The sequence below is a fragment of the Cebus imitator genome, unplaced genomic scaffold (genome assembly GCF_001604975.1).
Source record: "Cebus imitator isolate Cc_AM_T3 unplaced genomic scaffold, Cebus_imitator-1.0 Scaffold319, whole genome shotgun sequence".
NCBI classification, from domain to species: Eukaryota; Metazoa; Chordata; class Mammalia; order Primates; family Cebidae; genus Cebus; species Cebus imitator.
The window spans coordinates 1,158,818-1,181,605 of NW_016107634.1; the positions used below are offsets into that span (position 1 = coordinate 1,158,818).

General features: G+C 38.3%; 1 protein-coding gene across 2 annotated transcripts in view; it reads left to right on the plus strand.

The window, feature by feature from the left end:
• The window catches only part of DGKI (diacylglycerol kinase iota), a 450,254-nt gene that overhangs the window by 232,483 nt on the left and 194,983 nt on the right, over positions 1–22,788 (plus strand). For both annotated transcript variants that reach the window (XM_037729856.1, XM_017504298.2), the window contains exons 9-12: positions 5,309–5,383; positions 5,831–5,929; positions 16,666–16,748; positions 18,526–18,586. In XM_037729856.1, the coding sequence (XP_037585784.1) occupies positions 5,309–5,383; positions 5,831–5,929; positions 16,666–16,748; positions 18,526–18,586 (318 nt within the window). The remainder of the gene's footprint in view (positions 1–5,308; positions 5,384–5,830; positions 5,930–16,665; positions 16,749–18,525; positions 18,587–22,788) is intronic.

Below are 22,788 nucleotides of genomic sequence, written 5' to 3' on the forward strand. Positions count from 1 at the left end.
TTAAATAATTCAAATTTTAAAAATACCCCAATTTTAAGACTCAAGTTGATATATTTGAAGTCCAAGTTATTTAAGTTGCAAATATCAGTGTTTCTCTTTTGGAAAGGAAATATTACTAGATGATATTTTGATTGGACAGGCAACTTAAAGATGTTCAAGTGCCAGTGCACACACTTGGAGCTGATGGAGTGAGATTTATGTGAATTTTTTGTGGAATCAAGTTGTAGAAGACCACAGCTGAGAAGGCTTTCACAGAACCTGTGTATCATGAGATGTCACCATTAGAAAATATATTTTGCACTTGATCCCCTAAATTTTCCAAATTGTCACTTTCTTATAACTTTCTCACTAATCTCATTGGGCTTCTTCTGTCTTCTAAAAAGAATATAAAATGGATTCTTCATTCTTTTTCCTCAGTATAGCCCATTGTGACTCCATAGTACTCACTAGAACAAGCTGGTTTCTTTGAAAGAATGACAATGCTCAATCTTTTATTGTTTAGTTTGTAGTAACATGAGTAATACATAAATATGCTCCCTGTAAAAATTCAACCTTTCAGATAAGAGAGTCGCCTTTCACCAACATTTAAAATGATAAATATCTCCCCTGTCTCTTTCTGTGATATATGCTGAGTTTTTACTGTACATTTACATGCATGGAAATGCACCCACAGAAAAGACACAGAACCAGTTTGAGTGTAAGGGTGTACATTTTTAATAAATGACATCATTCTTCACATAATGCTTTAAAACTTGACTTTTTTAGTAAGAAAAAGATTCTTGGGGGCCGGGCATGGTGACTCACACCTATAATCCCAGTACTTTGGGAGGCCGAGGCGGATGGATCACGAGATCAAGAGATCAAGACCATCCTGGTCAACATGGTGAAACCCCATCTCTACTAAAAATACAAAAATTAGCTGGGCATGGCAGTGCACGCCTGTAGTCCCAGCTACTCAGGAGGCTGAGGCAGGAGAATTGCTTGAACCCAGGCAGCGGAGGTTGCAGTGAGCCGAGATCGCACCATTGCACTCCAGCCTGGGTAACAAGAGTGAAACTCCGTCTCAAAAAAAAAAAAAAAAGAAAAAAATTCTTGGGGAAAAGTCTATATTACTATGTGCAGACTTAACTCATTTTTAAAGATGCTGTATATATTCCATGCTGTGGATATAGCCCAGTTTATTGATCCATCTGCCTACTAGTGGAATTGTTTCTAATGTTCTTCTTATAAATAATGCTGCATTCATTCCTTCCTAGCTCTGTATGAGCTTTCCTTATAATAGTTCCTTTTTTTGTTTATCTCTCCTGGTTGGATAATCTTCTTAAAATGCTGGGAACCTATGAAATGTAATAGCTAATTTTGTGCAATGACCAGTAATATCCTGTAAATTAGCCTCCAAATTGCCCAAACCGTTTCCTTTGGTGAATTCTCAAGCTTCATTACTACTTGTGATTTAGTCAAAAAGGCCTAGTTGGCGCTGCTGGGACCCTGTCTGTAACATTTGGAATAAGTTTTCTTTATTCTCCTGCCTGCCTATCCTCAGAGCAGCCTTTGTTCCTTGGCACAATGGGAGCACAGCAGAGTGAGAATGCTCTTTCACAGACTACGTCCATGACTTTCTTTCCTACTGTCTACTAGAGTTTTGTCCAGTATATGATGGGGGAAGACTTTATTTGGGATGACAAAGAAGGGATACAGATCTCTTCTCTTGAGATCTGTTATTATAACCAGTCATTTGTGATCTTATAACCTGGAAAAGTCCCTGAAGACTAATAAGAGGTAGTTAAGTTTCAGTCACAGTTGAGTGATTTACCCGTTAAGTATTTCTTAATAGCCCAGAAAGGAGTCATAAGTATGATCAGGATTTTATTGATAGGATCATTTATTTCTGTGGCAAGGTAAAATTATCCTGGTATGAAGTACAGGAAAACAAAAAGCCTTTTTCTTTAGGTCTTTAACAAAAGAGCAGGCACAGAATGTCTAGAGCAGGGCGACTGCTGTTGGAATCAGAAGAATGCAAAAATCCAAGTAAGGGTACAGCACTTCACTGTGTTTTCAGTGTTGATCTTGCAAAGTGAACACTTTGTGTCACTGAGTTAGCTGCCCTTGTTATAATAGAGATGTTTTGTTTTCGAACATAAGTGTTAAAGGTCTCTTGAATATATCACCAATAATTCTACGCAGTCACTTCTTGATGTAATTTTAACATTCTCATGAAGCGTGCCATTGTGTTGAAGTTTCTCAACAATACTGACCCAGGCAGGATAAGGGATCCTGTAGATTATCAGGAGTAGGTGATTTAGTCATGGTCAAAACATATCCAAAAATCTGCCTTCAGGCCCATCTGTTCCTCACTCAACCGTGGTGCCTTCTAAATGAAGGTATATACTTAGAGATACATATTTCTACAAAACTAGAAGGAAGCCTTGGGATTTTGAGGTGTGCTGTGAAATTCTTCCTATTTATCTTTTGTGTTTGACTATCCATAGGGCTGTAAGCTTACTCAGAGGTCACATAGATGCGCCCAGGTACTGTAAGTCAACCACTGTGTTTGATCTCTGCCCTGTTCTTGTTCTGTGAAGTGAAGAAGGCCTCAGATGCATTTGGTTTGGTGAGGCTCAGAAACACTTGTATTTGTTACCTCTGTGTTAAAAAAAAAAAAAAAAAGCCTGTTTTGTGTGTCTGTTTCCTATAAGAATTGAGTTCTTTGCCTGCTGTTTTCAGACATCAAGCCTTATTTTAATGTGTTTTTCTAACTGTGTTCCCCACATGTGCTTAATCATCAAAATCGCCTGAAATACTGTGAGTTCTATGATCAGACAAGTTTAGGAAATAATTCTTAGCCTGATGTGTTAGATCTGTGTCTTGGAGTTTAATTGCTGAGTACTGTCAGGGACCCAGGCTCACAGCATGTTCCTGTAGGCACCTGGTGTCCGGCATTGCTCTTGGCAGTAAATGAACTGAAATACAAATAAGTTAGGATGCAAGCATTCACTTCCCAAGGATCCTTTCCCATATCAGGAGAGGCTCAGTAAGTGCTGTGAATTATAGTAATATTTATTCATTATTTCAACAATGATTTGAGTGCACGCTGTGTACCAGGCATTTGTGCTAGGTGCTGGGGACACACGGCTGAGAATGAGGCATTATTTAGAATGAACTAACATGTACTGAAGTGCTTATGGTGGGATGGATACCAAGCTAACTGCTTCACATACCTTTTCTGGTTATAACTTCACAACTGTCCAGTGAGGTGGGTATTGTCACCATCATTTTAAAATTAAGAAACTACTATTTTCAAAAGTTTGACTTGGCCAAGGTCACTGATCTCATAACAGGGAGAGTCAGAGTCCATACTAGACGTATATTCCTGTCTCTGTTCATCTTCTGCTTAGCACAATCTATGTATCTCCTCACTTCCTCTTTCTACTGCCATCACTCCATGATAGAATTGCCTGGTGAACTTTTAAAAAGCATCCTTGCCTGGGTTTTACCCCAAACAGATGAAAAAAGAATAGTCAGTGGGGCCCAGGCATGAGCATTTTTCAAAGCTCTCTGGATGATGCCCATGTGCAGTGATAGTTGAGAAGCATTTAGAGCATCGTTAATTGACCCCAAATACATACTGCTTCTGCCAGCCTTATGATTTCCAGCATTCTTCTTAGATCATTTGGCTGATTAAACAATTAATGCTTCCAAATCATTTTTCTTCCCTTTTAAACAGTTTAAAACAGAAATCTATCAAAATATAGCAAATGCTTTCATAATGCAAAATGTTCCTCAGTGAGGGACATGATAGAAGACCTCTTTAACTGGGAATTCAGAAACTTGAAGATCTATCTTCAGGGGGAAGTATAGGCAACAGTAAGTAATAAGGAATGACCTGGGGTCTAGAGCACCCATGAACTCCTGGATCTCCCTTTTCCTGGTGTGACTCTGAGATGCTGAAATCTTTTAATCTAATGGGAAAAGAAAACCTTGGGACAGATGGTAGTTGTTGAAAATTTCCGTCATCCCTGGTGAACACAGGTCATAAATCAACTTATATATTTTTTCCAAATCCAAGTCAAAGTAAAATAAAAGCTAAATAGTTAGAAGCTTACTAATTTGGATGCCTTAAGATATGTACTTTATACTAAAGATTATTTTGAATGCTCAAAGAAAAAAGAATACATTAAAAGGTAGAAGAATAGGCATTTACATTTCTTCAAGCTGTTTGACAACTTTACTCAAACAATGCATGCATATATACTTATATAAACTTTTAAGAATTCTGCATTTCTTGCTGTCAATACTTTGTTAAACATCTATTACGTGGTCAGTAATATCTTGCCTTTTAAAGATAGCAGTCTAATTAATCATCGACTCTTTACTAATTAAATCTGTTTTTATCTTGTGTTTAATCAGTGAGTTGTGACTGATCCCTATGACAGGTTCTTCTCAAAGCATCTGTATCAAAAATTAAGAGCAAATGGTTAGTTGGAGTAATCACAATATTGTGGTTTATACAATTGGTAGAAAGAAAAAGATCAGGAAAGTAAATTATGTGTGTGTTGGGGGGGCGTGATCACTGTATTTCAACAAGTTTGAGGCACTTTTATGAGAAGAAAAAAAATCAAGGCTACCAGGGGAGGGAAAACTTTTTAAACCATTAGGTCTTTAGAGAAAGAAAGAACAATGACTTCTACCTCACTGTCATAGTGATTGAAGGTGAGTATTATCTTTGCATTTTACAAGTCAGACATCAATACTGATAGGACAGTTGGGTCATAAATTTCCATTAGGGTCAAGAATCATTTTATGGCTATTACTAGAACAGATCATTACCAAAAGAGTAAACTGAGAAAAAAAAAAAAAGAACAAGAAAGAAAAATAAAAACATGAAAAATGGCCTCCTTTTTTACATTTCCACATAGGTGATCTCCATACGAGGAGATGAACTTGAACTTGGTTGGGCGGGAGACGAACCTGGTTGGGCGGGAGACTGGAGCCCCTCAGAGAATTTGGGATTCTTCCATTTTTACTGGGAGGGTTGGCAGGTATAACATGTGTTGTTATGTGAGTCCATGAGAGCCTCTGGGGTTCTTACTCCCTTCCTCTCCGTGTGGTGGAGAGTCAGTCGCTTACTCTAAAGCACTCGACTGATTTCTGTCTGTGGCTTACCCATGAACAGTGGCTTGGAAGTGTGAAAGCATGAGAAGCATGCAGTGGAACAGCATGCGCTGCCGTCATCTTCTACTTGGTTCTGCATGGGAAAGCCCCCGGGCTGGCTGCCTCTGAGCTCAGGTGTTTCTCTCTTTCCCTGCAGAACTCCCTGAAGGCTTCAAATCGAAAGAAGAAGAGAACAAGCTTTAAAAGAAAAGCCAGTAAAAGAGGGATGGAAGTGAGTGTGTCAGAGTTTTATTCTGAGGAATTTCCACTTTCTTTCCGTAGCCTCCTTTGTCCTGTGAGATCTGGTCCAAGCTGATTTTTCTGACCTGTCTTCTACCACTGCTTTCTCCTCACTGCACTCTAACTACAATAGAATTCTTCCTGTTCTTTTAAAAAACAAACACACAAAACCAACCTCTGTGTTTGCCTGGAAATGTCATCCCCAAGATGCTTATGATGAAGATGAAAGCTAGTATTTCTGGAATATTTGGAGTTTACAGAGTAAAATAGAAAGCCTGTCTTAATTCTCTGGAGCAAATGATAACTTGAGATATTTTCTTCCAAGCCTGATGTGGAAGTTGTGTTAAGAGTCAGTCCTGTGAAACAAAATGTAGGGTTTATTGGGGTGGTGGTGGTTTTCCACTTCCTTTCTCCTACCAGTACTGCTTGCTTCTTTCAGCAGGAAAACAAAGGTCGTCCTTTTGTGATAAAACCCATCTCTTCTCCTCTCATGAAACCCTTGCTTGTATTTGTGAATCCCAAGAGTGGAGGCAACCAGGTGAGTAATTTTTCATAATTTTTAACTTAGCAGTTTTGATAATTTCTTGAAGACACAACTCTCAGTGCCAATGAAAATAATACCACTAGGCTCCCAAGCTTTGGAAGACATCCAGTTTCTCAGGAACAAGTTTATTGCTTCTCTGATAGCCTTACACATTACAGTGCTAGGTAAAACCTAGACGTTCTATAATTTGTCTGCCTGCTCCCATGTAAGACTATAACAGAGGTGCTTAAGAAACCTAACTACTGACTTTTTCCTTACAGATTTTCAAGAAAGGCTATTCCAGAATTTCTCTTAGTTCATATGTTTCAGGATTCCTCAATTCTTGTAGTTAGGAGGCCGTTTATCAACTTATTTTTATTCTTTCTATTGCAATTTAGATACAGTCACTTTCATCCCTATCCTCAGAGAAGAGAAAAGGATGATTCATGAGTCATGATAATTATTAGCAAATACCACCAACACTATAGAAAATATCCACTTCTTCAGGTTTCATTTGGTCCTAGCCCAAATCTGATAGCACAGATATTTATATCATTTGAGAATAAAGAAGTAGACTTAGAAAAATTAAGTCTAAAGGCATGCCTAAAGTGGCACTGCTCTTTAAAGGACAGAATTTGTTCTTGATTTCTGGTCTTTGTCACTTCATCCAATTCTCTTCTTACTCTCTGAGGCTTCTTATCAATACTTTTCTATTGTCTTTAATTTTCTGTTATTTTCTTCTGAGTAGGGATGAGAAAATATTTTCCTTATCCACTATATGTATTTTACATTTCGAGACAAGATTCCTGCAAGTTTTTTTTTTTTTTTTTTTTTGAGACGGAGTTTCACTCTTGTTACCCAGGCTGGAGTGCAATGGCAGGATCTCGGCTCACCGCAACCTCCGCCTCCTGGGTTCAGGCAATTCTCCTGCCTCAGCCTCCTGAGTAGCTGGGATTACAGGCACGCGCCACCATGCCCAGCTAATGTTTTTTGTATTTTTAGTAGAGACGGGGTTTCACCATGTTGACCAGGATGGTCTCAATCTCTTGACCTCGTGATCCACCCGCCTCGGCCTCCCAAAGTGCTGGGATTACAGGTTTGAGCCACCGCGCCCGGCCTCCTGCAAGTTTTATGATAAACAACTGGAGATTTGAAACCCTTTAGTCATCCCATAGAAGCAAAGGAAGTTGTATAATTAGGATTGATCCAATGGTCCAAGATGATCTTCTTATTACTAACCCTTGAAATGAAGTTTGGTTTTCCCTGAACCATACCCACTCTCTTGGACTAGTATCCCTATGGTCTATCAAAGGTTAGAGATACAGTTGGAAACCATGGAACATGGATATGTAATTGGTTCTATGATTTTGGCCACCTGAGCATCACATATCAAGTATATTTTATCATGACAGTCCACATATAAAATACATATGTTAAATCATTATAAGCGCTCTTTCCTAGGGCACATAGAGCTTGTAAGTTATCTGTTTCTTCTTTTCTTTCTTTTCTTTTCTTTTCTCTTCTTTTCTTTTCTTTCTCTTTCTTTCTTTCTTTCTCTTTCTTTCTTTCTTTCTTTCTTTCTTTCTTTCTTTCTTTCTTTCTTTCTCTCTTTCTTTCTTTCCTTTTCTTTCTCTTCCTTTTCTTTTCTCTCTTTCTTTCTTTCCCTTTCTTTCTTTCTTTTTCTTTCTTTCTTGCTTTCTTTTCCCTTCCTTTTCTTTTCTTTCTTCTTTTTTTTTCTGGAGGTGGAGTCTCGCTCTGCTGCCCAGGCTGGAGTGAAGTGGCATGATCTCAGTTCACTGCAACTTCTGCCTCCGGGGTTCAAGCAATTCTCCTGCGTCGACCTCCTGAGTAGCTGGGACTATAGGCATACACGGCCATCCTCATGTGATTTTTTGTGTATTTATACTATTGTATAATAGTAGAGAGGAGGGTTCACCGTGTTGCCTAGGCTAGACTCGAACTCCTGACCTCATGATCAGCCAGTTTCAGACTCCCAAAGGGCTGGGATTACAGGTATGAGCCACCATGCCTGGCCAGTTATCTATTTCTTTAAGGAGCTGATGATCCAGTTAAGACATAGCCTTCCTATTCCAGTCTCCGTATAAATTATTAATGACAGGGACTTCAGAGATTATCTAATATTGCTTCCTATTTCACTAAATAGAAAAGAGGTCAAGGAAGCTTAAAATGAATTTTCTAAAGACATCTTGTTTTTTAATGACACAAAAGGAACAAATGGAAGATAACTTAAGCAACATTAACTGCATGTGACTTCTAAATTGAGTGGCTCAGACTGCAAGTGTTAATGGAATTTCAGAAGTAAGCGGTGACTTGGTAGTGATAAGGGAGTGGCGTCATGGACATGGCTGAAAACAAAGATGGGTACTACTTAGTTACGTAGAAGAGAGAAGACTGGAAGGACTGTCCTTTTCTCACTCTTTACTGTGGCAGATTCCTGTTCATCCTTCAAGACTCAGTAGCACCTTTCTGAACCATTTCTCAAGATCAATCATCCCGTCCACTATGCCCGGATAGCCCTTGGTACACATTTGCATGATATGAACTACAGCATAACAGCTCTATGTGCATCTTCACTGTTAGGATATAGGTCCACCATTAAATCTGTGATTTCTAGAACATAGCACATAGTTAAATAATTGTAAAATATGATTAGAAGAACAGATGCCATGATGCTGATTATTCATTGTGAGGACAATATGATGAGTGGTGCATGCATATTAAATTATTGGAAATGTGATTACATAAAGATCAGAATGATCCTATGGAATCATGTCGTCAAAAAACAGGATATTTAAGATTGAAGACTTTGGATTTATGCAATGGAAACTAGTCTTTTTTTTTTTTTTTTTTTTCTGTTTAAAATATTTTAGTTTTGCCGGGCATGGTGGCTCACGCCTGTAATCCCCTAGCACTTAGGGAGGCTGAGGCAGGCAGATCATGAGGTCAGGAGTTCGAGACCAGTCTGGCCAACATTGTAAGACCCCATCTGTACTAAAAAAATACAAAAAATTAGCTGGGCGTGGTGGTGGGCACCTGTAATCCCAGGTACTCAGGAGGCTGAAGCAGGAGAATTTCTGGAACCTGGGAGACGGAGGTTGCAATGAGTCAAGATGCTGCCATTGCACTCCAACCCAGGTGACAGTGCGAGACTCCGTCTCTCTCTCTTTATATATATATATATATATACACACACACACACACACATATATACTATGTATACATAGTATATATAGGTACACACATATATATACTATATATGTGTATATATACTATACATATATAGTATATATGTATACATATATAGTATTTAGATGTATACATATATGTAGTATATATGTACATATATATGTACCTATATATATGTGTGTATATATATATATTTTAAAAAATAATCTTTTGGTTTTTGAACAGAGGAGTAATATGGTGGAATCCAATGTGCATATGATTCATTTGGGAATCCCGTTAAAATGCAGATTCTCTTCAGTAAGTCGGGGTGGGCCCTAAGTTGCTGCATTAGTAACAAGCTCGCAGGTACTGATATTGCTGCTCAGAGAACCATACTGGTTAGCAAGGGCTTACTGTGTTCAATAGAAAAATATATATTTTTGGTCAATCCTGAGTTTTGCCTTTTAATAATTTACTTATTCCACTCACCTACTTTTCGATATAAAACATTCCTGTCCCTTTCCCTCTTTGAAACTTAGGCTTTAGACGTTTTCCCGTTTTTAAACTTGCTTAGTTTTCTATTTTTCGTGTAAATTACTGGACAGTAGTGCCACCTACTGGCAAGAAAAATAGCTTTTTTTTCTTCGTATGATATTTTACTTGTGTAAGGAAAACATTTTGAAGGAATGCATTGGGATGAACAGATACAGGGACTGCCTCTATGTCTTTCTTTTAAAAAATCCAATATTTTAAAACTCTGATTTTTTTTTCTAAATTGATACATTATTTTTGTACATGCATGTGGAGTACATATGCTATTTCAATATGTTTATGACATCTGTAATGATCAAGTCATGGTGTTTAACACATTGATCACCCCAAACATTTATCATTTCTTTGGGTTGAAAATATTTCAGATCTTCTAGCTATTTGGAAATGGGCAATATACTGTTAACTTATTGTGTCACCTTATTGTGCAAGCACTAGAACCCATTTCTTCTATCAAATTGTATGTTTATACTCACTCTCCAACCTCTGTTCATCCTCTGCCCCCACCACACCCGTCCCAGCCTCTGGTAACTATCATTCTGCTCTCTATCTCTGTCAGATCCACTTTTTAAGCTCCTCTACGTATGAGTGAGAACAGGTCAGTTTTTGTCTTTCTGCACCAGGTTTATTTCACTTAACATAACGACCTCCTGTTCTATCTTTGCTACTGCAAATGACAGGATTTCATTCTTTTTCATGGTCAAATAGTATTTTATTGTGCATATACACCACATTTTGTTTTATCCACTCATCTGATGAACTCCTAGTTTGTTAAATCTCTTCTTTTAAACTTCACAGTAATTGTCTCTTTGTTTTTCCAACACTCTTAAGGTAGAGATGACACTGGGTGTTTTGCAAAACTGTGGAGCTTGGCAGCGCTGCTGCTGTCATATTATTGAGATCCAAATTATTTGAGGAATCAGGGACCAAAATTTCAACCTTTTTGTTTTTGAGACAGTCTTGCTATGTTGCCCAGGCTGGAGTGCAGCAGCATGATCTCAGTTCACTGCAACCTGCACCTCCCGGGTTCAAGCAATTCTCTTGTCTCAGCCTCCCAAGTAGCTGGGATTATAGGCATGTGCCACCACACCAGGCTCGTTTTTGTATTTTTAGTAGAGATGGGGTTTCACCATGTTAGCCAGGCTGGTCTCAAGTGCCTGACCTCAGGTGATCCGCCTGCCTCGGCCTTCCAAAGTGCTGGGATTGCAGGCGTAGGCCACTGTGCCTGCCCAGCCCAAAATTTCAACTCTGAATACCTCTTTCTGTGGAAAGAGATAGTAAGTGGAAGATAAAGTTTACCCCAATGCAGTCCCCTCCTATGTGTGGAAACTTTGGAGTACTAGAGAAATAGGCCTCCTCTCTTATACTTCTGTTTGTTTTAATGTCAAAACTTACATTTTTCTTTGATATCCTGGACTCATCTTTCTGAGTTTTATGGAATCCTCTGATAACTCTCAGTGTTTCCTGCTTTCACACTGTCTCTCCCTCACATTCTCTCATGACTTCCTCTCCCAGCGACCTAGACTTTAACTTCAGGGTAAAGCAATGTTCTGACCTCTAGGATGATTCTAGCTGACCATTCCTGAGAGCTGAGGGATCCAGACCCTGGCTTTGCACACTGTTTGATGTGGAATCCTAGGGTAGAGGTATGGCAGTAGTTGGATCCTTGGATTGAAGATCCCAGGGTGTTTATCAGTAGGGTGATCGAGGAAGAGGTATCCAGTCTGTGGTCAGATGCATGCCGGCTGAGTTTACACCACAACCTGGGAATTGGCTTTCTCAGACCAGGGCCACCCCTCCTAAGTCAGGGGCCAGTCCCACCAAGGTGAGGAGAAGGGGAAGAAAGAACGAGTAAATAACTTCAGATGAAAAACCTGAGGCCCAAAACTGTTTCTAAATAACTGGACAAACAACTTTAATGAAGTAGTTACTTTTTTGCAGCACTGGAAACTTCTCAACCTAGTGATAATTCAAGGATTACTATGTCTAGATAAAAGTTTAGGCTCCTAAGGTTTAGAGTAGGCAGGGAAGAGGGCAGAGGGCAGTCGATAGATGAGGACCCTTGTCAAAATCTAACCTCAAGATCTTCTTGTCCAACCAGTCTCGAGAGAGGGAATTGAAACAACCAAATGACGAATCTGTGAAAAGTCCTGTTTCTGAAATCATAATATTGGTGGGAGGATTGGGCATCTAAGACCCAAACTAGCTCCTGTGATAGGTCTGTCTCCTTAGTCTGTAGCAAGAGGAATGTATAAAAAATGTTGGCTGGGCACGGTGGCTCATGCCTGTAATGGCAGCACTTTGGGAGGCTGAGGCAGGTGGATCCCCTGAGGTCAGGAGTTCGAAACCAGCCGGACCAACATGGAGAAATCCTGTCTCCACTAAAAATATAAAAAATTAGCTGGGTATAGTGGTGGGCGTCTGTAATCCTAGCTCTTCGAGAGGCTGAGACAGGAGAATCACTTGAATCCGTGAGGCAGAGGTTGTGGTGAGCAGAGATTGCACCATTGCATTCCAGTCTGGGCAACAAGAGCAAAACTCTCTCTCAAAAGAAGAAAGAAAGAACGAAAGAAAAGAAGGAGTCAGTTCGGGCTGGGCATGGCGGCTCACACCTGTAATCCCAGCACTTTGGGAAGCCCAGGTGGGTGGATCATGAGGTCAGGAATTTGAGACCAGCCCAGCCAATATGGTGAAACCCCATCTCTACTAAAAGTACAAAATTAGCTGGGCATGGTGGTGCATGCCTGTAGTCTCAGCTACTTGGGAGGCTGAGGCACAAGAATTGTTTGAACCTGGGAGGAATAGGTTGCAGTGAGCCGAGATTATGCCACTTCACTCCAGCCTGGGGTACAAAGAAAGACCCCGCCACAAAAAAAAAAAAAAAAGATCAGTCTGAAAAAACAAAAGTGGTCTGACTCTCTGAATTAAAACCTTTCAATGACTCATTGTTTTCCATAAATTAAAGCTCAAGCTTCTCAGCATACATTATTTAAACTACAACTCACTTCAGCTGTCTCTTCTCTTGCAACTCTCTATATCATGGTTCAGAAAAGTAAGTGGAATGTAGCTTTTCCATGGCATGTCTTGCTGTTTCACACCTTTTATGCTTTTACCCTGAAACTTCTTCATCTATTTGAGGCGGAAAGAAATAGTTAACTCTACTCATCTTTCAAGACACATTTTAGATATTTTACTTACGATGCCTTTTAATCTCTCAACTTGGGCTTAGAGTGTTTCCTCTGGGCACTCAGCCTCTAGACATATGTATCAGAGAAGTTCCCATCTTTAGTGAATTAAATTATTTTATATTGGTCTCCTTCCAGTAGATTCTGAGATCCTGATGGTACATTTGGACAGAATAGAAGCTTAATACATATTTATGGAATAAACGAGGCATTCTGTTTGGATTGTTTGAAGCAGTTTGAAATAATTATTTCTTAAACACTTCTTCTCATTAATTTATTTTTCTAAGCCAGGCGCAGTGGCACAAGCCTGTAATCCCAGCACTTTGGGAGTCCCAGGCAGGCAGATCAACTAAGGTCAGAAGTTTGAGACCAGCCTGGCCAACATGGTGGAACCCCATCTCTACTAAAAATACAAAAAATTAGCCAGGCATGGTGGCAGGCACCTGTAATCCCAGCTACTCAGGAGGCAGAGGCAGGAGAATTGATGGAACCCGGGAGGCAGAGGTTGCAGTGAGCCAAGGTCGTATCATTGCACTCCAGCCTGGACAATAAGAGCCAAACTTTGTCTCAAAAAAAATTTTTTTTTTTCATCAGGTCTTTCTTATTGTCTGGGCAATTGTTCTTTTTGTAATCTTGACTATGCCTGTGTGATATAAACCAAGACTTAGTAACATAGCAGAGTTTCAGCCGACTCTAGAGTTATGGTACTTCGATGAAGATTCATGTGCTGTTTGAACTGACCCATTCTTGATTGCTTCTCCACACCCGTGACAATTGTCATTAGGTTTTCCTTTATCAATAATGTACAGAACTTTCTTCTGTGAGTGAGATCATCTCTGTCTTATTCATCTTTGTATTCTCCTCCTTAAAACTGTGCCTGTCAGTTAGTAGGTGAATGAATGAATCTTGTTCAATCCACCCACTTTTTGGGAATCTGTATTCTCCTGTTGCACCCCCTCCCCAATACCTGCAGCTGGGAAGAGTAATGTTTTAAGTCCTTGGTAATACCCATTCTTATAATATCTAAAAAAGTTCTGTGGTCAGTGAGGTATTTCTACAACAACATCCGTGGATTGGGATTGGCATGCAAGCTGTTTTTTTCATTTAGAGACAACTAGACTCTTGCACAAAAGTTGTGGCTTTTATGTTTGGCATTACAGCATGTGATAACTATGAGAGTGTTGGAGACTTGTTAGTGAGTGACAGGTGTCTAAATGAGTAGATTTAATCTTGCTATTGAGGAAGAAACAAATCACCCTTCTCCCGGTGAATTAATATTTGTCAGACCATTCAGTTACATTTAGTAAATGACTCATATCAAAGCCTTATACTAACTTAACCTGGAGGTAACAGCAGAGTTAATAGAATTCATTGAAATGTGTGAGTTACATCTTTTTTTCTCCACCCACTAGGCGGAGCATTTTTTAAATGCTTTCTTTTAGACACTTATCATGTTTGCTAATAAATACTATATTTTGATAAGAAGATTACTTTTTAATAGATGTGATCATATCATGCCTGAATGTCAACTTCAACAGGGTAGCCATGCATGGCTATGCAAGTTATCTCTACACAATTGCAGGCATGTTATTCCAATGGACTGCAGCAGAAATGGCATCTCTGTGGCCACTCAGATCTTTCAGAGAAATTCAAGATTAAGAAAAACAACCTCTCAATGATTTTTCTTTCTATTTTTTTGGAAGATGTTAATTGCCTAGTAATATCTGCATAATAGGAGAAGCTGAAACTGAGATGCACACTCTGCTATAGCAAAGGTGGAAGGGGGTAATTAACATCAACAATTCAAACCACTCTAGGAATCTAAAACTGAACAGTGAATTTTCTAGGAAGTCAGTTGGAAATGTTTTATAAATTAATTGGTCATTAAAATAACTCTTGTGTTACCTATTAAACATAAAAGATTACTCGACATAATCCCAAACACACTTCATAGCAAGGCTCAGCAAGAGAAGAGGGAAAATGATCCGGTATTTAGTGTGTATATATATCTAAATCTATGTTTGAATTTGATAGGAAGCAAAATATGTCACTTGGTGAAACTGAAGGATTTGTTGTAATTACTAGATAGAATGTGATTCCTAAAATTATAGCAAGCACATGGTAAGGCAGAACTTTTAAATTATAGGTTTGGCTGATACATGCAACAAAAGACCTGTATTGGCCTATGTAACAACAGAAGTAACAATGTGATAATTATAAGCTATAATTTAGAGTGTGAGCTCTAAAGTGTAATTTAATGAATAGATTAACAGGCTGCAAAAAAAGAAAAGGATTAACATTAACAAAGGTCTGTTTTGTGCCACATACCATGCTAGAAACATGACTGTTACTGATTCATTTAATCCTCATATTCATCCTGGCAGGTGGATATCCTTTCTATTTTATATACTGCATTTTGGCAAGGTTAAAAATGCTCATGATTACTCATTTAGAACACTGAGGCTAGTTTGACCTCAAATCTCACACTGTTTCTACTATACTAGGATGACTGTTAAATACAGCTTGTTAGATATACAAACCTAGGAATATTTTAAGAAAGAACAATTTTTATATCTACTGAAACAATAATATTATGAGCAACAAACTCGGCTCGACTGGTCAGATATTATTTTCTATGGGTGATAAAATGAGGCACTCTACTCAATTTTAAATTTATTTTGGTATCGCTTGATAAAAAGATTCTTCTTGCATTTTTGTTTGCTCAATCGACTTTAAAAATGATCTCTAAAGTGACCTTATGTCTGCTATAATGATCATCTCTATAAATGTCACAGTTACTTAAAATTCCCCAAAAATGTTCATGTAAGAGACAGGTGTTTGGCTTAAACAAACCAATATAGGCATGGAGATTGAAAATGTCAAAGTAAGCTGTGATCTTACTAAGGAAGTTATGTATGTATAACTTCCATATGTATGTGTGTGTATATATATACTGGGAGCCTGGGATACTTTTGCTTCAGTTAGAAAAAAAGTATTTCCCTAGAATTATATTAATACTTAGCTAATACTGCCCATATTTTATATAATACAGATAAAAATCTATACAATAAAGTGAAAATTAATGTTAAATTACATAGGCTGATGAATCACTTTTCTATATGGATTTTCATACATTAAGTAATAATAGTAAAACACATATTATTCATCAAGCACTTACTGCATTTTGAACACTGTGATGTACTTCTCAAAAATTATTGCTTTTAATCCTTGCAAGAAGTCTGCAAACTGGTCATTCTTGTCTGTGTATTAAAGAAAAGGTGGGCTGAGCTTTAATGAAATTAAGAAACTTTCCCAGTGTTACACAGGTTAGATAAACATCTAACCCGACATTCAACCTATGTATATCTATGGCCAAAGCCAAGGATTTTAACTACTCTTCTATATTGTTTATAATTAGATATTATTTTGATTATTTATTCATCATTTATTCACTCGCTTATTTTTATTTGTTGAGACAGAATTTCACTACTGTCACCCAGGCTGGAGTGCTATGGTCCGATCTTGTCTCACTGCACAGTCTGCCCCTTGGACTGGGATTAAAGGCATGCACCACCACACTTGGCTAATTTTTGCAATTTTCGTAGACGTGAGATTTTGCCATGTTGCCCAGGCTGTTCTCAAACTCCTGGGCTCAAGCCATCCACCTGCCTCGGCCTTCCAAAGTGCTGGGATTATAGGCATGAGCCACTGTGCCCTGCATATTATTTTAAATAAAAAAATTATTAAAAAAACTATTTTTTAAATGAGCAGTTATTATTGGGAAATTTCTTCCTATTATTGCCTTTTTATGTATTTGTTTACTTTTTACAGGGAACCAAAGTCCTGCAGATGTTTATGTGGTACCTGAATCCACGGCAAGTCTTTGATCTCTCTCAGGAAGGGCCAAAAGATGCGTAAGTTTCTAAATATTCTCCACGGCCCGTATGTGTTTTAGGCAAGTGAGAACTTTCTGCTTCAGTATCTGATTACCTTGTGAGGTATTTCCTGACCATGTCATCTACCTTCTCACCTGTACTCTCCTTCCTTTAAAACTTCATCTAACGTTCTCTCCTACTCTTTAATGGGTTGGTTCCTTTCAAAACATATCTTCTAGGCTGTTAACTCACCGAATACCTCTAGTGTGTTTGTTACTTACGTATGTGTAACTGTAGATTGTTCTCAGCAAATCTGTGAATTGAGAAGGGACTCATTGTTTTTCTGTCTCTTCATGTGCAACTTTTGAGATGCACATTAATGGGAATGTATGTCTGTGGAGGGTAGAGCCATCTTTGTCAATATACATTTGAACTGGAGGAAGAGTGTGTGAGAGTGTGTGTGTGTGTGTGTGTGTGTGTGTGTGTGTGTGTGTGTATCAGCTGATTATACCTGAGGTCTCTGCACAAGTGTGGTGAAGATGGATTAATCCCTGCTCAGTTCCTTTTCTGAGCTTCTCAGAAATCTCATTATCTGCTTTTGTTAGAAGTATGTAAAATAAAGTCTAGGTTGTAGGTGACCCATATCCTTTTCTCCCCTTTGGTGGAGAGGCACACAGTGGGAAAGACCAAGGACACTTCTGCTATTCTCTGGTTTCCTGGTACCCTGTTTGAAACTCATCTACTAGGATAGTTCAGATATTATCTGATAAATATTACAACATAAGGATACCAGCTATTTTTTTTAATAACTAACAATATCAGAGGAAAAGATTATTTCTAGAGAAATAGTATTCTTATATAAAATAGATAAGTTACATATTTTAAGCATGCAGGAGATTAGGAAATATGAAAATTAGTTTATTTTCTTAATGTATAAATTTCTTTGCCAGTTGAGTTTGCTGTAAGATTCTCTCTCTTTCTCCGTGTGTATATGTATATAATGTACACATATATTTTAATTTTTTTTCTGTACTTGATTGTGCTAAGGCAAATCTGCTATCCTGGGATGTGCCATTTTAGGAACTTATTTTTCTTAAGATGTTATCGCTTTAGTTAGACCCCAGAGAGATACTTCATACGTGACCATAAAGAACATGGTAGGACAGGAAATATTTTCAGGAAAAAAAACATAATTTGTGATCTCAACAGGTGATGTTTTCTAGATTACAGCCACTAGCAGCTTTACCTAAGCAAAAGATTGAGCAGGGGCAGTGTCCCTGCATTTTCCTGAGAGTCAACAGGAAAGACAAATGATCTTATTTCAAGCAGGCAAGTTTGAAATAAAGAAAATCAGTCAATCTTCCCACTTTGGGTTGGAGGTGTAAGTGGTGTGTAAGTGACTGAGCTGAGAGAGAGACTGGACAGAGTTGTAGACGTGGTAAAAATGGTAGTAGGGAAGCCTCCCATCTTGCTGAAAAAAATTTCTTACATAAAAGAAAGAGAAGGAAGTCAAAACGAATGAGGAAAATAATGTTGACATGTAATAGAAATTATGGGAAATAAAAAACTAGGACACCCTAAAATCCCTTAAATTCCAATGTTGGCCATGCAAAAATAATGCCTGCTGCCTACACCTGTTCCACTTGTGGGAGTCATTCCTCCTGTGGTTACTTGGGACCTATGATAGCATTGTCATCCTCATGATTATACATTTTCTCCAGTGGACACCACCCTCACCCATGTTGTTCACTGTTTTTCTCTCTGCTCTAGCCAGTGAAATGTTCTTTGTTTACTTTTTCTTCTGTTTCCTCTACAGGCTTGAATTGTATAGGAAAGTCCCAAATCTGCGAATTCTGGCCTGTGGTGGGGATGGAACGGTAGGTCCCTGAAAGAGAATCCAGTTCTCTGCCAATTCTGTCTTTCTTATTGTTTTCTTGTGGCAGTTCTTTTTATTCATTCTCAGTCTTTCCAATCCCCTAACACACATATATCTCTCAGGTGAATCAAAGCTCCTAAGAGTAACAGGGGACTTTGTTATTGTCTTCAAGAATATATACTTGATCCTGCTAATGTGTGCTTCGCTCCCTCAACTATGCTGTATTATTTCCCGTTCCATGAGGTAGGGTTGTGGTCAAATCATTCAAATGAAGATTATAGATAGTTAAATTCATTTTAAAATATAAGCCGACCTGTTTCCATTTCTTTTTATTTATTTACTTACTTATTTTTGATACGGAATCTCACTCTGTTGCCCAGGCTGGAGTGCAGTGGTGCCATCTTGGCTCACTGCAACCTCCGCCTCCCGGGTTCCATCAATTCTCCTGCCTCAGCCTCCCAAGTAGCTGGAATTATAAGCACCGATCACCACACCTGGCTAATTTTTATATTTTTAGTAGAAATAGGGTTTCACCATGTTGGCCAGGCTGGTCTTCAACTCCTGACCTCAGGTGATCTGCTCACCTCAGCGTCCCAAAATGCTGAGATTACAGGTGTGAGTTACCACGTCTAGCCCTTTCCATTTATTCTTAATAACTTGGTCATAGTAAGGAGAAATGCATGAACACAATTGAATTATTGCATTTTTTTTACTAGTAGAAATACAACTCAGAATATTTACTATCGTTTTGCCTTAAAGATTATTAATTGGTCCAATTTTTATTTTTTTTGTTGGTATATTTTACATGTATATGGGGTATGTGTGATATTTTGTTATATGCATAGAATGTATAATGATCAAGTCAAGCTTTGGAGGTATTCATTACTTAGAGTATCATTTCTATGAATTAGGAATATTTCAAGTTTTTTAGCTACTTTGAAATATATAATACACTGTTGCTAACTGTATTCACCCTACTCTGCCGTTGAACATTAGAACCTCTTCCTTCTATCTGTCTGTATGTTTGTATCCATTTATAAAGAAAAGGTGGAGTTGAGCTGAAGGTTAATATCATGGATATATTTTCTCCTGTTTATTATACCTCATCTGTTTTCTCCATTTGGCCTCTACTTACGGTGATAGGTTTAGCAAAGCAAAGAATTGAGAATTGTGACATTTATATTGTGTTGTCTGGTTCTTTTCCTTCTGGATTTGGAGTCTGATCTCATAGGATCTATGACTGTATTATGAACTCTCTTTAGCTTCTCTCTAATTTTCCTAATTAGAATGTTTTATCCTCAAAGGTAACAGTAAGATATTCTCTCTCTTAGCACATATACACGTAATATAGGATTGGATACACATTATATACCAATAAAGGCAATGAAATAGAACCATGATTTTTATTGGTCCCTCAGATGCTCTGTGGAGAGTAAAAACAATGTTCAGTTGGGAAAATAGTCTTTATCTTTCTTCAGGATTCATATTACATATTATTAGCTTATAAAATTCATTGTCATGTCTTACAGCAAAGAAGCCAAACCTATTTAATGTTTTTAAACCCAGTGTTTTTCAAAATTATTTGGCCATGGATTTTTTTTTCTCACGCAATACCAATTTCAATTGATTTTAGTGTTCTAGGGAGATATATTTAGGGATATACTAGGGGAAAATTTCCCAACTTTCCTTAGTAAGAATTTCATCCAAATGGACCCTCTGAGGATGGATATATACTGTGTTCTTCCTAACTTAAGCATCCCCAGCTTAGTTATCTTTAATGAAAGAATAAACTCATTGTGACTCCTTACCATACCCATAGTTATATTCCTTATTTTACCATCTACTTGCCTTCTCATATAACTTCAGCATCGCGCTCACATCTTTTCTCCTTTTCTAAACCTCAGTGACAAAAACAGGTAAGTTGAGGATGTCATCCTTCCTTTATCTTAAATCCACATAGGCTATGCATAACATCCCCAAATCTTGGATCCCCAAATCTTGGAGCATTGGTTGCTCCACCTCCCAGGCCTTCCCTTCTTCATGGAACCTCCCATTCCACCTCTCCCTCCCTCATTCTCTCTCCTTTCTTCTTCCTTTTCTTTAGTCAGCAGATAGGTGGAGAAAGCATGTGCTAGGTCATGTAGTCTTGAAATATTCTCTGCAGTTAGATGAATGTTTGAAAGCATGGGATTCCAATGAATAAAGGTTAAAGAGGGAAGACAGACAAGTCCACACACTGTGAAGCATATAATTATGGGGTCTGAGCCAAAGTCCAAAAGGAAAACAAATGAAAAAATAGAAGAATAGGACAACCACCAGTCTGTTCTGTCAAGTAAACAAACCAAAAATGGAGTTTCAAGAAAGTGGCAGTGGTAACATTTTTAAGGAGAGATTGAAAAATTACCACTGAATATGGAGTTTCAAGAAAGTAGTTTCAATAGAGTATTTGAGACAAAACCCAGATCATGAGTAAGTGAAAGTTGGTACCGTCTTAATAAATTCCTTATGGCTAGATCTAATTACAGTTTTGAGTGCCTGTGATCTCTCTGCTGCCACTGTCAGCCTCCTGACACGTAGACTACCTACTTCCCCTACATTTCATATCCAGTCTTTTCAAGCATTTCTTCATTAAGGATACCATAATTTATAAGTATTCCACAAGGCTATTTTTTTTTAATGTGGTAGGTACTTTTTCCTCTTAGGAACATTGTGTTTTAACTTCAGTTTTTACCTCCTTTGATGTAACTCACAAATGTACTAGTCATTTATACTTGGGTATCACATGACCACTTGCATTCAGCATGCCTAAAATGATGGGAGTATACTTGCCCTAGAGTTGGTGCATACTCTTAATCATTTTTATCAATGGTAACATCTGTAGTTAAAGTACTCAGAATCAAAACTTTGCTTATCTTGTACCTTATGTAAACCAAAGTTTTATTTAATTTACCTTGTTAAAGTAAGATGTTTTGTGAAAAACATGAGGTTTATGAAATGTTTATCAGGATATGTGATTGATTTTTTTGTTTTGTTTTGTTAGGTTAGAAAATGAAACTTTTAATTGTAGGTAGAGGCAGAGTTTATATAGAGGAAACGGCCTGATGAATTCATGAAGAAAACTGCTGGCTTTAGGCAAGTGGAGTATAACTCTGAATTCAGGTATATATCTGACATAAAGTATCCAGCCTTTAGTTAGTGAGCATATCTATCACTGTAGAAGCTGTCAGAATGCACCAGTAAAGCGACACAGCCCAGGGAGAAATCAGAAATGGAATATTTTTGATTGACTAGGATGAGCCTATATTACCCCTAACCATATTAGATTAAGTGTACAAAGTATTATTTAAGGTATAGAAAGTTTGCACTACTTTGGAAAAAAGTACTTAGGCTTTAATATTAGCTACTAAGTATATTATTTAAAAAATACAAGGAAAGGCCAGGTGTGGTGACTCATCCCTATAATCCCAGCACTTTGGGAGGCCAAGGCAGGCAGATCACAAGGTCAAGAGATCAAGACCATCCTGGCCAACACGGTGAAACTTCGTCTTTACTAAAAATACAAAAATTAGCTGGGCATGGTGGTGAGTGCCTATAGTCCCAGCTACTTAGGGGGCTGAGGCAGGAGAGTCGCTTGAACCCGGTGGAGGAGGTTGCAGTGAGCTGAGATCACGCCTCTGCATTCCAGCCCAGGGACAGAGTGAGACTCTGTCTCAAAAAAAAAAAAAAAAAAAAAGCAAGGATAGGCCAGGTGTGGTGGCTCATGCCCATAATCCCAGCACTTTGGGAGGCTGAGGTGAGCACATCACTTGAGGTCAGGACTTTGAGACCAGCTTGGTCAACCTGGTGAAACCCCATCTCTATTAAAAATGCAAAAAATTAGCCAGGCATGTGGTGCACGCCGGTAATCCCAGCTACTCAGGAGGTTGAGACAGGAGAATCTCTTGAACCCAGGAGTTGGAGGTTGCAACCTGGATGACACAGTGAGACTGTCTCAAAAACAAACAAACAAACAAAAACAAAAAACAAAACAAAAAACGAAAAATACAAGGACGCAGAGGGATACATTCCCCAATAATGCACTTGCACTTGGAAGTGGAGGTGAGAGAGGTGGTTCCGCCCCTATTTCTGTGACTTTGGCAGGTTCCTTAGCCTCTTTTGAGACTTTCTAAATCTATGAAGAAATGCATTCAGATCTCTAAGTTT